General features: G+C 29.3%; 1 protein-coding gene across 4 annotated transcripts in view; it reads right to left on the minus strand.

Annotated features, from left to right (window-relative positions):
• LOC107450329 (A disintegrin and metalloproteinase with thrombospondin motifs like) overlaps nucleotides 1-14,550 on the minus strand; it is a 121,044-nt gene that overhangs the window by 19,725 nt on the left and 86,769 nt on the right. For all 4 annotated transcript variants that reach the window (XM_087152191.1, XM_021147654.4, XM_087152190.1 and 1 more), the window contains 4 exons: nucleotides 12,448-12,659; nucleotides 7,142-7,228; nucleotides 2,523-2,775; nucleotides 1,242-1,447 (listed from right to left, as the gene is read on the minus strand). In XM_087152191.1, coding sequence (XP_087008317.1) covers nucleotides 1,242-1,447; nucleotides 2,523-2,775; nucleotides 7,142-7,228; nucleotides 12,448-12,659 — 758 coding nt within the window. The remainder of the gene's footprint in view (nucleotides 1-1,241; nucleotides 1,448-2,522; nucleotides 2,776-7,141; nucleotides 7,229-12,447; nucleotides 12,660-14,550) is intronic.

Here is a 14,550-nt window from a genome sequence, read left to right on the forward strand (position 1 = left end):
GCTTAAAAAAATATATCCTATGGTAATCAAAGTCGAAGTTAAAATGGGTCATTTAGGTGTAGATTCTACTTTAACTCACTTAAGAGGACAGTATTAGATAATCAAAGGTAAACAATTTGTTAAAAAGGTTTTGAAAAACTGTTTAATATGCAGACGTTATGAGGTAAAACCAGGCACTCAAGTGGTAACTCCGTTACAACCTGACAGAATACAATGTTAGTTTGAAGAAAAAAAATTAAATAAAATTCGGTATACTTTATTCAAAAACTTTAGATAACTACATCTTCAGCTTTGAATACTTACACCACTTAACTAACTATTTGAGAATCATAATGCAATCTCTTTTTCCGATAAAAAAAGATCAATTTTGTTTATCCATCTTGCTTGTAGCTTAGCTTGATAATTATCCTGTTTTAAAAACTTTCATTCTTATATTTTTCAATAGTATAAATTAATAGATGCTTCTCAAATTTAAGAGTCCCTATGTGTCAATTAGAGAGTTAGGACTGGCAGTTTCAAAATTGTCCCAAAGCAAGAGATATTGCAGTCAGTCCTCATTTTACGTAATTTTTCTCAAATATATTATCAGCATTAAAATTATCTTAATCTCATTTTATCAACATTAAAATTATCTTAACAGTATTAAACTACGGTTAATTTTGCTTCTTAACCAACCGAAAAGCACGCTAACTATGCAAAAAAGGCAAAAATAATCCATTAACTGATTCAATTCTAAGAACATAAAAATATAACTATTTTAACTGATTCAATTCTGAAAACATACAAATATAACTTATTTTAGTTCGTTTTCAGAATTTTTGTCTTGAAATAACTTAATAAGAAAATAACATTTTATACTAAAATTAACTGCTTATTCGGAAAATATTAGCTTAGCTTAAATATTAGATCTTCATAAAAGAACCGGTTATTTAGCTGCCAAAGCTTCCAAAAGCGATTTCATAAAATATATTGTTACTTAGCTCGGTTACTTATGGTACTTGAAATATAGGGTTACGGTTATGGAGAATGGTATCTTGTCAAAAGTCTACATAGCTGAAGATGCCATATTAAGTCTACGTGAAAATTTTTGTTTCAGTTCTTATCAGCAAATTTTGGCTCTCTTATAATCACACCCTGTTGCTCGTTTGGTTGAACTTTCTTACAACATTATATGCAGGGACTGCTGAAACTTGACTACTTCAAAAATAATTCATCGATATAATAAATATGATTGTACTCACCCCATTCCAGAAACTGACAAAATACCGCTTGATGTGACGACTGCTTAAACCGTGAAGAACAAAACTCCCATAATCAACTAATAGTAAAATTTCTGGCCACACCGAAGAGGGAGCTAGAGCTCTTTTATTTCTTCTACCCATGTTGGCTCTTGGACGTGTTCTTGCTGCTTCCCAATTGTAAGTACCTTGAACTGAATCTAGAGGTACTGATTTGAATATTGAAAAGTATTAAAATTTACCAAGTAGAATCAATTTTAAAAAGCATTTTGAATAACAAGCATTTAAAAGCATTTTGAACATTTTGAATATTGGTATTAGAGGTCATAAATCTAAAGGTATATTATTAAAAAATATTTTTCTGCTTAAAAACGTTCTGGTTTGTTTGAAAAAGACAAAAGTTTCGCATAATTTTGAAATGCATTATTAAGTGTCAAAAATAACTATCAAAATTAAACTATGTGTGATACAAAATTATTTGTAATGGTATACAAGCAAAAAATGCATTTACAATCAGACAATTTCATTGTAGCGCACGCACAAATAATGTACTTAAAGCAGACAAACAAATAACATGCAAAAAGGTACTCGGCTTCAAGTCAATTGAAGCTGATCTTCCAATTTTGACTGGTTTTCCGAAATTCTGTCCCATTGTGCGTAGGAGCAATAGAATATTAAAAAAGAAAAAAAATATTTTATTTAATTGAATGACTCGAGAACAACTTTGTAACATAAACCCCTAATAATCATACTAAAATTAATAAACAGCTCGTCTAAAAATCATTACAAAAAAAAAAAAAAAAATAGAAGTGAAAATTCGTAACGTGGAAATGAAAATAGGAAGGGGTAGAAATTGATTTTTAGTGAAATCATATTGCTTCTTTAAGACAAACTTTATTAACACTGCCTACAATTCACAATTGATCGCAACTTTTAATTATCATTTTCGAGTGGAGAAATATCCAAATCTATAACATTTACAATGGGATTATGATAACTAAAGTAAGATACGAAGTGTTTGAGTTCCATTTTTTCAATATTTCTTGCAAAAACTGCATCAATGATAGTTCCCCCCGTTGGATCAATCCTACCATTTATCATTTCCAATTCAAAAGCTTTCTTTAAGGAAGGTTAATAATGTTTCAGGTAACGAGAAATTCACATTGAAATCTCCTGCAAGGATCACAGTCCGCTCGTTGCCATGGTAGCGTTAAACGTTTAACGCAACCTTGTTGGAAGTCGCATTAGAAGTTTCACTTCAATGAAAACTTTATCACAACTTACAAAAATCACTGTGTGAATCATTTGAAGCTGTTGGCCCTCTATAAACAACGTGAGCACCTCCTCTGGAATTGGGAAGATTTCTTCGGGAAGATGGAGAAGATCTTAGAGTCGATCCCGCAATAGTGTTATTCCTACTCCGTTCGTAGCTTTCATCTTCATCTAAAAACATCTCATCATCAACAAAACCATCCTCGGGCACTAGGATAGCTGTTGGCACAGGTTTAACAACAAGATCATTGCCAATAGTACCTTCCTAAAATTATAAAGTTTAAGTGTATTTAGTAAATTTCTCGATCAAAATTACAAGAAAATAATAATTTAATATGAAACTTTAGTTTTACATTGAATTGAATTATCTTTGGATAAACAATTGCGTTCAAAAGTCATTAGATCATGCTCAATTGAAATGAAGTAACATATTCAAAAACTCAAATTAACCTTTAAGGGTCCAAACTTACAACCACACTCCTACCTAATCTAAAGGGAACATATTTTTTGAAATACTGCTACTATTTTTCATATTTTAAAGATCAATCATCAAAATCTCTCGAAGAAAAGGTATCTTTATTCTTAGAAACTGCTTTTCTGAGTCTGATTTCACTGTAAAAATCCCGAATAAAATGACGGTAAAAAGTACAAGTACTTTTTTCTATAAAATCCATTTTTTCCGTATAATTTCACAGAACAAAAAAACTATGGTGTATCGTAATTTTTACACTAATACTTTCTGTGAAATCACCTAATCACTTTAAATAAATGAATATTAATGTAAAAATTACGGTTAAAATTTTTAAGGTGAAAATGGATTTTACAATAAAACGGAGTTAACGAATGCTGCACTCAGAGGGCCAGTATCTTTTATCGTAATTTAATCCAGAACTTCTCTCAGTGTAACTAATTAGCATTTTTAAGGTAATTTTAAGATCCTACTATTATAGTACGATAATTAAATAAAAACTTTTTAAATACTTCCACTTTTTTATTATTTTACCCACTGCACATGTGCGAAATTCAAACGGTGAATCTAAGAGTTTGTTTTAAACTCTACCTGTTTCTCCGGTTACGTCACTTGGTAATGTCAATGTTTATTGTAATTATTTATTAAACATGTTTTCTTTCCCTTATTCAGAACAAAGTAGTCTGATATTTCATATTATATGTTATTCACAGTCTTCTGTATTTTTCCCATGCTTAACTTAACAGCAGGGATGCTAGTAAAAATAGCACATTAAAAATTATAATGTCAGATATTTATATTTACAAAAATATGTACTTTTTTTTGCACATAAAATATTGCATATATTAAAATTTTATGGATGTATGCGGGAAAGCGTGACATTATAACAGCCCACAGCAATGGTGGGTTGTTTTTATTGTCTGGAATGTTGAACACAATGTGTATAGTTCACTTGATAAAACATTAAAATTCGCCTACTCAAAAATGTCCCGTATATATAGGCAGATTTTTTTCCAATAAATTCATATTAGCTTCTTAAAATTGCTGTAAATGTCAATATTTGTTTTATCAACTTCGGCGTTCAACGTATGATCATCTTTACGATTTTATATTAATTAACATAAGTTTTAAAAAGTTTTGAAGAAAAAAGTTTCATTAGTCGTTGACCCCGAACTCAGTTCAAGGAAGCATTTAGATTATCAGTTTATTTATGAAATTCAAAAATAAATCTCAGATATCCAGGAAAGTTTAGTTTTTATTTTCCGAAGTAACTTAACAATTAATCGTACGAAACTCTTAAAAATCAAATAAAGTCACGAAATTGTTGGTTTAATGAGATTCTATTATTTTTCAAAGGAAGTCATGAAGGAATACACCAAATCATAAAATTTTAATGCATTTGTTTTATATAAAGTAAAATCCAATAAAGTTTTAAGTTTAAAATAAAAATAATAAAATACTTTAAATATATTCCTTAGACTATTTTTCGATTGATAGAAAAATATGATAAATTTTTCATTGTGTGTCAACAAAAATTCCTATGAAAGATTGATTGCTTGGATTTTGTCGTGTTAGAAATTTAGTGATTTGTTAAAGCTTATAAATAACCTCACATTATGTTCAGAGTTATAGAAAAATATTATAAATTTAACAATATATATCAGCAAAATTTCACTTGAAATATTACTTATTCAGTATTTGTCTATTTAGAAATTTAGTGAGTTGTTGAAGTGTTAATATATTAAAACCAGATGAACAATATTAGTTTTCATCATTTTATACGGATATCACCCTGAAAATCTCTGAATTTCTCTGGTAATAAAGTTATTTGACTGTAACTTACAAATAATATAGATTCCGTACTAATGAAACAGGAAAAAAAGTTCCTGGGTATTCATTAAAAATTATTGTCACGCACAGAGAACAAACAATCAAAGACACATAGCCAGCATATCATTTTTGTAATGTAAAAAAATCATTTCAAAATGTTCCAAAAATATTTTTGCTTCTTCTCTAAAAAGAAAAAATGTTCCTTTTCTGCTTTTCAAATACGTTTTAATTGTTTTAATGCTCTGTAATGCGAAATATTATTCTGTAATCTACTTATTAGACCAGGGATTGGCAAACTACGGCCCGCGGGCCAACTGTAGCCCGCCGGAAGGTTTTATCCGGCCAACGGATAGAATTTCAGCTTACCGATCCGTGGCAAATATAAACAATATGCATCAAGTTTCCAGTCGACTTTGTTTAAAGCTATTTCTGTTCCTTCTTTTTTAGCAAACTACTGATAACCTTTTCACTTTCTCTATTTTTGTTCTACAAAACATAAATTGATGGAAATAGTTAGCACAGGCAGCTTCAATTTAGTAAAATGTTGAAAGCAGAAGTTCTTTATAGAATAGCCGTAGATTGGCTCCAACTAGCGTTTGTCTTTCTCGAGGAGCAGACTTATGGAATCTGATATAGGTGAATTGTACTTCACATGTTGCAGACTGCTCATTTTAAGCTCCAACGTGCGGACAATCTAACAATCATCTGAAGCAGTTGTGTCTAAATATGCCAAAGTTTGAGTTTTACAAATCATTACCGAAAGCTAGTTTCCAAAATCTAATATTTCATGCCCAGAAAATCAGTGCTTATATATGTGATTATCTTATATATGTGAACAAGAGTTTTCAACTATGAACCTTAGAAAAAATAATTTCAGAAGTAGACTAACAGACAAGCACTTAGCCTCATTCCTTAAAATAAGCACATCTCGCTTCGAACCTCACTATAAGGAACTTTTAGAAATGAAATCGCAATTTCATTCATCTCACTAAATATTTAAATTAAAACTTGTATATCGCTTCTTTTTTTCTTTTCTTTTTTTAATTTTGAAGTTTTTTACTTGGCCCACCAAACATTTTATTCTCGATTTTTCGTCCTCGATCAAAAAAGTTTGCCCATCCCTGTATTGGACTAAAAATGAATTTATAACGTTATAATAATATTGTGGGAAAAGCCACATGTAAATTTGAAACCTCTTCACAAAAAGCTCATCATCTACTTATAAATTGACAACTTCATATCATATTCTCAAACCATGACGAAGCGTTCTATCTAAATTTGAATCCCGATTATTTAAATTAATAACACGATTCGAAACACTAGATTTCCTACAGCACAAAAGCGGAATTTCTGTGTCCATCATTGCAAGTTTTTAATTTATATTTTGAGTCAAGTATTAGCGAATCACAAAATGTTTTATTTGAAGCTACAATAAAGTATTTAAAACACAAAAGTTCTTGTGCCATTCAGCATTTCATGATTTCTAAGATAACTTTATAATAACAAATTTTGAATGAATATAAAACTAATTTTGTTTTATATTCAGTCTCTTATCAAATCATATTTTCTTCATCAAAACTAAATTCAGCAAGTTTTGATATCATTATTATAATAACTAATAAATAACCTTAGACTAGGTTTCAAATTTGTAGAAAATATGACATATTTATTAATATATGTCAACTAAAATTCTTATAAGATATTGCTTGTTTGGCCTTTCTCTATTTAGAAATTTTATGCGAAAATCCGGCACAATATACTATAAAAATTTATTAAATTCTACGTGATTTTTTGTGATTTTGATTCATTATTTTAGAATCAGAGCTTGTATATAAATCCTCCAATATCCAGCCCAAAATATAAAAAAAATAATTTATAAGGTTTTTTAATGCAAATTAAAAAGCTATTATTTATTGAATAATAGTTAACCTTTGCTTATTATGGATAGGACATACAGGACTAAGAGCCAAAAAAATGGTTCAAATACATCTGTGTTAAAGTGTTTTCGATATTTTTTGCACTACATTATATGAGTGAGATTTAATTTAATGTATTCACGAAGAAAAGCCATCGTAGTTCTTAGTGACGAAGTAAAAACTTCTAATTAAAGATTATTAATTCAAAGGATTCGAATTACGCTTTCTAGCTAATCTTAAAGATAAACGTGCAAATGAAATTAAAAATATCTTAAATTGACTTTTATTTCCATGATTTCAAATTCCGATTAAATAACAGGAATTTAACAATTTTAATATAAGAGTATTAGTGTTGCTAAAGTATAAATTTAATTACTCTATTTTAATTCGTTAAATGAGGTAAGCATATACAATACCATCTGTAGTTTTCCGTCGTTTCCATGGCGAATAGTTACTGCAGCCATTTGATCTAAATCGTGATAAGTAGTACCAGGATCATCATCCTAATAGAAATAAAAGGGAAAAAATTTTACTTATTTTAAACACTGAGAAAACACTTATCTTACTTATAACGCTGAGAAAAAACTTATCTTACTTATCACATTGAGAAAGATGTCTGGTCAAAACTACCAGAATATCATAAAATTTACCATGTTTCTAGCTCTATGGGAACACCAAAAAGCTCGGTAATTTTTACTGAAGTGCTTTCGTAATGATTTTGGTAAAATCAGCAATAAAATATTGTTTTACAATATATGATTAAATTTGGTAAATGTGATAAAATTTGATCAATCTATTATGATACATTAAAGAAGGACATAAAACCCATTTATTTGGTTAAATTTATTTTGCAACTTTGTATTTTTTTACTAAATGTATGGTAATAAGAACTATGATTATAAAAACCAGAATTACCAGTAAACCGTTACAATTCAAAGCTAACAATAAACAACTTTATCGCTTAAGAGTTTTATTTTTTTCTTCTGCTTCATTATTTGTGTCAAAAACACAGAGAAAAGTATTATTTATAAATCTATTAAATTACCATTCCACTTTTCAATTTGTCTATTTATCGTAATTAAAAGAATTTCATTTTTAGTTTAAAGAATTTCTTTTCAAAATTGAAAAAAAAAAGTTCCTAATCAGTCTCTAGATAATAATTTATCAAGAAACAAGAAGTTGTTTATCAAGAACTGTATTAAAAAGAAACTCGAAAATCATCATAAAAATGAAAGGTAACGAAAAGAATTCCCTCAAGTTGAGATGCAATATAGAAAACAGAGTTGCTTAGGAACAATAACTGTAAACTTAAGAACAATAACAATAAACTTTAAAAAAATATTAAAAAAAATATATATATTTAAAAGTCGGAAAATAAAATAGTTAATAGAGAGAATCTCTTCATGAGCTCACACAATTATATCCGCAAAAAAGAGTGCTTTCTAATATTGTATCAATACAATAGTGTGAGGAGCACTCTAAAAGATTGAAACGAAAATAGAATAAAATATAGAACAAAGCACAAAATGAAATCTATAAAGTGAGTAGCGAATTCAAATGAACTTACTCGTACCGGAATCTTTCAAGAATGATTTAAAATATTTTCGATTTAAGATTACTAAATTTCAAAATGTGTAAACGAAAGCGCAACTAGAGTTAGAAACGTAAATAGATGCCACGTTCCTACTACAGTATTGAAGCGCGTTTGATTTGTTAGTTACCAAGGATTGGCCCGAAAATGGATGTGCCCAAAGTAATAGTATTATGCTGGATAATAAAATTAAGTTTATAATTAATAAGGTTGATATTTATTATACAATTTTAATGATTTCAGAAATTTAACATTTATTTCAAAAAAAAAATATTTATGATTAATTTTCTTAAATTTCTTCGTTTTTTTTCTCTTTTTTCATCCTATCTTTTTTGTTCTTCTTGTGTTATGTATGTTTATATATATATATATATTACTGAATTATTTTCTTTTTTTATGCAGAAATATTTATTCTAATGAAAACTTGGCTTCTATAAAATAAAATTATGAACTTTGATAATAAATTATTGGCTGATAGTAGTTTGCAGTAGATAACTTTTATAAAAATATTCTACCTTTTCTTGCAAAAAAAATTCTATAATTTAATTTAATTAAATTGTAGTGTAACTACCATTACAATAATATAATCCCAATTCACTGGCCACTTCACCAACTTCGATGCCTTTTCGATGGAGGATGCACACTGAACAGTTGACCTGCTGTTCGTGATTGTTGTTGTCCTCGCACTGTTGCTACTCAATCTCGATCACACACCACTGGAGGTTTTACACACTCGACTGCTAATATCAACACAAGAGAGACTACGAACACAGCAGTGAACTTAATATAACTCTCACAACATGCACTTAAAAATCCGGTAAACTTAATACAGCTCTCTGGAATCATTTAGTAATATCCATTCATCGTATTTTATCCTACATGAAATTCTGTTGGGAGGCAATATAGTATAACTACCACTACAATAATACAATCCTAATTGACTAGTATATAAGACGTGATAATTGAATTCTTTCTTGAAGTCCATTTTGATGGATGGAGGTTGATATGGTCGATAATTCTCTCACCCCAAATTAATAGATTATGTTTTTAATTTAATCTTTCAAAGTCTTAATAATGCTTTTGTTTCCAAAATACTTTTATTCAGTAAGATTAATGTAATCAAAATCCTATCAATCTTACAAACGTTAATAAGAATAATGTTACCAATACCTTATTACTCTACCAATTTTCTAAATAAAAATACCAATATTTCTATTGTTTATGCTACTTTTTTAAAACTAACAGCTAATATTATTCACTCAGAATTCCATCCATTAATTTTTCACAGATAACAATACATTGCGCAATCACGCATGTTTTTGAACATTTTTTTTTTCATGAACAATTATTTTTTCATCACTACGATAACACGACGATAATTTGTTTCTTTTTATACGGTGCATGAAAATTAATTTTGCTATGACTTACATTAGGCTCGTTTTGGTTCATGGATTTCAACAAATTGAAGATATAATTAATTGTCTGTTTTTCTCACATTTTTCGATTACAAAAACGAATATCAGAAACAAAACAAATCAGATAACCCTGAGGGAATGAAGAAAAAACTTGATTTCTTTTATCAACCATCACGAGTGTTGCTAAATGGTAGTATTTACATAATCAGTTATGGAATTATTTAACAAGGTATTAAATCAAATTTATGTTTTATCGTTTATCAAATCGTACTTAAAATAATAGACATATTTTTTTAACACGAAAATAGAAAAACGAATTCATCATCTCTGAATTAGCTGGAATTTCCCGAACAATGAAAATCTTGTAGCTTCTTAAAGGTTGCTTATTTTGAATTCTTAGAGTTGGATTTCAAAATATTAAATAACTGACTGAATGAAACGATTGATTAAGGCACCAATACTACTTTTTACAGTACGCTCTCGATATATCGAACCTCGATATATCGATATCTTGGTATGTCAATAAAATATTTTCCCCTTGGCATTATATATCCACCTAATGTTAATTTGAATTCATATGTCGAAGAGTTCCTTCTCAAAACCTTGTTATGTCGAATTTTTTTCGAAGCAAAAATTAAATTCGTTCGGAAAAATCACAAAGCAAGTTCATTGTAAAACAAATTCTTTTCTATTTAATGGATAATTTTTTTTGTCTTACTTTTAAAAATAAAGCTAAAATTGTTGTATTTTGACTTATGGTTAACTATCATTACATGCATATTTAATAGTAGTTACTTTTATGCTTCATCACTCTACATTTTAGAGTAGTATTTTCGAACATATTTTCTATTTTTTGGAACATATTTAGTTCTTAACATGTTATCGCGAAAGCTCGCAATCTCGAAATTTTTTTAGCATTCCTTCAACTTTGAGATAGGGAGAGTATATACTGCATATTTAAGAAACGCAGCTTCCTCCATGACTTAAGAGCGGAACATGATTAAGGCAGGTACAGTGTCACTTAAATTGTTGCCCTTTTTAAGAGATGTTACCCAACTATAATCGAAAAAAATGAAACCTAAACTAGTAAAATGTTGCTTAAACTAGTCCTTAACTAGTTAACTTAAACTAGTTTTTTTATATGTTGGTCCACGAAAAACTTTCTGATGTCCACAAAGGAACAGTTAAGGAATGAGGGAATTCGTTTCGGTAATGCAATGAAATTTCATGTTTTCCCATTGATGTGAAGTTGTAAATAAAATATTAGAGAAAATATTTTTACCTTTCTTGTTATTATTAAGTAAATTTAATTTATAACTATCGTAATCTTATTTTTCTTCTGCATATTTGATTATCCTGTTTAAAAATGTTCTTTTTTTCAATATGTTTGTTTGAAAACTTGCAAACTTGAATATCTTTTTCATCAGTACACAGAGAAAAACCATCTTTTAAAATTACAGCACTGTATAGTAATGGCATTTCTAGTAAAAAAAACATAATTTTTGTTAATAAAATCAAAATATACGGTATTTAAACCATCGATGTGATTCCTTTTATATTGCAACGGTTTACCGGAAATTCAAGTTTTCAAAATTATAGTTGTTATTACCACACATTTAGTAAAAATTACATATCTGAGTAGTCAATTTAACCAAACAAATCTGTTTTATACCATGCTCTAAGAATTAGATCTTGATAAAATTACCAAATTTTATCACATTTACTAAACTTTATGTTAATTTTACCAAAATCATTATGTTAATTTTACCGAAGTCATTAAATATGTTAATTTTACCAAAATCATTACCAAAGCATTCGGTAAAAATTGCCAAGCATTTTTGTGTTACCATCGAGCTAAAAACACAGCGAATCTCACCATATTTTGGTAGTTTTAACCATACTTTTTTTCTCAGTGTACAACTCTTAAAATTTGCCAACATGAGCCAATTTTATTTTGAAGGGGGGCATTTAAGAGCCAGCTCTAATCAGTTCGAAAACTTTCTCTCTCCTTAAAAATTAGATTAGTGGCAGACGGGATGAAATATTTTCTGCTTGGTAATCAGTAGAGAATGAAAAATTGAAGACAGTGGGTCTAGAATACCCTCTATGTCAACTGAGGGGACCAAAATGACTAGGGGAATATAGCGCTAGACTCTAGTTCAAATCCTGGCTGATTTGAATACTGCTAATGGCTCGCACCAGCAACAATGCTGACGTAAAAATGTCCATAGTGATAGACAGATCATGGGTTAGAATCCCCTAGACATCAGACTAACTATAAGAGGTTTTCGCACTTTACATCTCCGTGTAACGCAAATAAGTATTAATTGCATCAAAAGGTCCTCCACGGTTGGTTTGTCCCAGTAACCAGGGCTGGGAGTTTCCTAGTCTTGGTTTGGGTTCAAATTTACAAAACTACGGAGAACACAGATAACGGTTAGAACACGGCAAGAACATAGATAGCGGTAAACTCAAAATGGAACCGCTGTTCCACGCTGCCTGTAAAATAAAAATAATAAAATGTTAGCTGTTACTTTGCAATAGATAAATGAAACTTTCTTTTTAAATGGCATTAACAAATTAGAATTTGTTACATAAATTGATTTTGCTGAAAACTCTTATATGTAATCAGAGTAAGTAAGCAAAAATTAACTTATAATCTTTCCGTCTTTGAAATAAATATTTAAATTACTTTTAAAAAAAACGCTTCACTTACTTCCGGGGGCATCTCTTTGTACTGGATTCCATTGTTCGTACTTTCTGCCAAATACATTTTCATAGATCTAAGACGAGAATCAAAATCATCGTTTCTTTGTAAATTTAAATGCATATCACGACCAAATGCTGATAAATGCACTCGCCGTACTTGACTGTTAGCTGTACTGCGTTTAGATACAGCACGAACATGCACCACTTCGTATTGAGGAACTGAAAAAGCAAAACGTAATTACGAATCATATATAATTTGATTAGTTAATTACTACACAAACAAAACACTGAGACCAACATAGTACACCGGTACACACTTCACCATGCTACACTACTAAAAAAATCCCATTTATGTTTAAAAAATATTTTTAGTTTTCAAGAAACATTTATTTCATAATGCTTACAACGTCATTTTCTTAATTATGATATTTTGTAAAAAAATAATAAAGCATTTTTGGGATATTTCATTGGATTCTTTAAATTTTTTGTGATATGTCATAAGGAAAAAAAACTGTACAAATTTTAAATATTATTAATATTAAAATTAAAAATTTACATGAGCTCTGAATAGATTATAATAATGTCGTTAAATTTCTTAGATCAGAAATTTAATCTTCGTGAATGTGTAAAATAACATAAAGAGTAAGTTGTAAATATATGCAATGTATATATTTGCAGCATATCCATTCATAGTAAAGTTTGTTGTGAGCGACAAAGTTCAATGATTATTCTGAACACAATATTATCAGAGTAGCTCTATAACTCATAAATTTGATGTCTAATAAATAGATGTCACTAAAATACATGTGCGTCTTAGAAGTGAAGAGATTTGCAATGTTTTTTAGATGTTTCAGTAAAGGGGGTAGGTTTTAGTAATAGTTTGTAATATAATGGGTAATTCCACGTCTGCGAAAGTAAACTAAGGGATTTGTGAGATTTTTGAAAAAGTTTTATACTCTGCAAATATTGCAAACATGTATCATACATTTTTATATTCATGGGTGTTTTGCGGATTGGAGAATTTTATTTATAAGTATTAATTCATTTGCTTTTAACTTTACTTTAGCTTTGACACTGAACTACATACCAACGGATATAGCATCAATAGGAGGAAAAGGGGGAATTTACCCAGTCGTTAGAGTAAATCTCTTTAAACACTTCTGCTTGAAGCCCACACCCGTAAAAACTCTCACCATGAAATACTTAAATATAAGAGTACCCAAAATTTATGAAAAGGTCAAATATCAAATCTAAAAATGCGAAGAAAAAAAAATATTTTCAAAAGATGCATTCAATGATTTCAAAGATCATTTATCTCCTCATGAGCTCGAAGGTAATTTCAAAAACCTAAATATTAACTCCTATTTTTTTAAATCCAGAATTGTATTTTCCAGAAAAATGTACCCCAATTTAAAGTACAGCTTTTGAATTTTGGTTCACAAGTGGCACTGAAATCGCTAAGATGGCTAGAAAATTATTTACAATAGAAATATCTCGATGTCAGATCAAATGAATAAAAAAAAGAGTTGTTTAATATGAATGAAAACCTGCTTAATAACAGAGTCACCCCCCCCCTAAAACTACTCTTTAACCCTCGGAATTGCCCCAGTATCAAGAGATCAAGATGGAGATCGGACTTAGTATCATTGAAAAGATATTTTAAAAATATTTCATTTGTTTATTTTTACATTTTTGACGCAATGTGCACATGTCTCGCTATTTTATCATATCCATACATTTCATTTCTGAACCCCTTATATAAATAACATAAAGAGGCAATTTTTAAATAAAATTGAAAACTTATTGATTGATATTTATAAAGCTCCCATCATCGATGACGCTAGACTTATAAACTCTCTCTGATTCTGTGCACCAACAGAATTCATTCAACACAATGAAAACTTTATTAATAACTATAAACACGTCAACCCGCCCAAACCATCTAAGTTACCACACACCCTTTCGAACGCTTAGGCTATTTTCACCAGCTGACCTTAAAGACAAAAGGAGCGAACTTGTTGAACACTCCGATTCTAACTTTAAGCTACTGAGTTCATAAAGTGACATTCATCTTCAATTACAGGTGGGTGTTAGATGCTCAGCCTTGACA

Source organism: Parasteatoda tepidariorum, chromosome 9 (assembly GCF_982258835.1).
Source record: "Parasteatoda tepidariorum strain Cologne lab strain chromosome 9, Ptep-v5.0, whole genome shotgun sequence".
NCBI classification, from domain to species: Eukaryota; Metazoa; Arthropoda; class Arachnida; order Araneae; family Theridiidae; genus Parasteatoda; species Parasteatoda tepidariorum.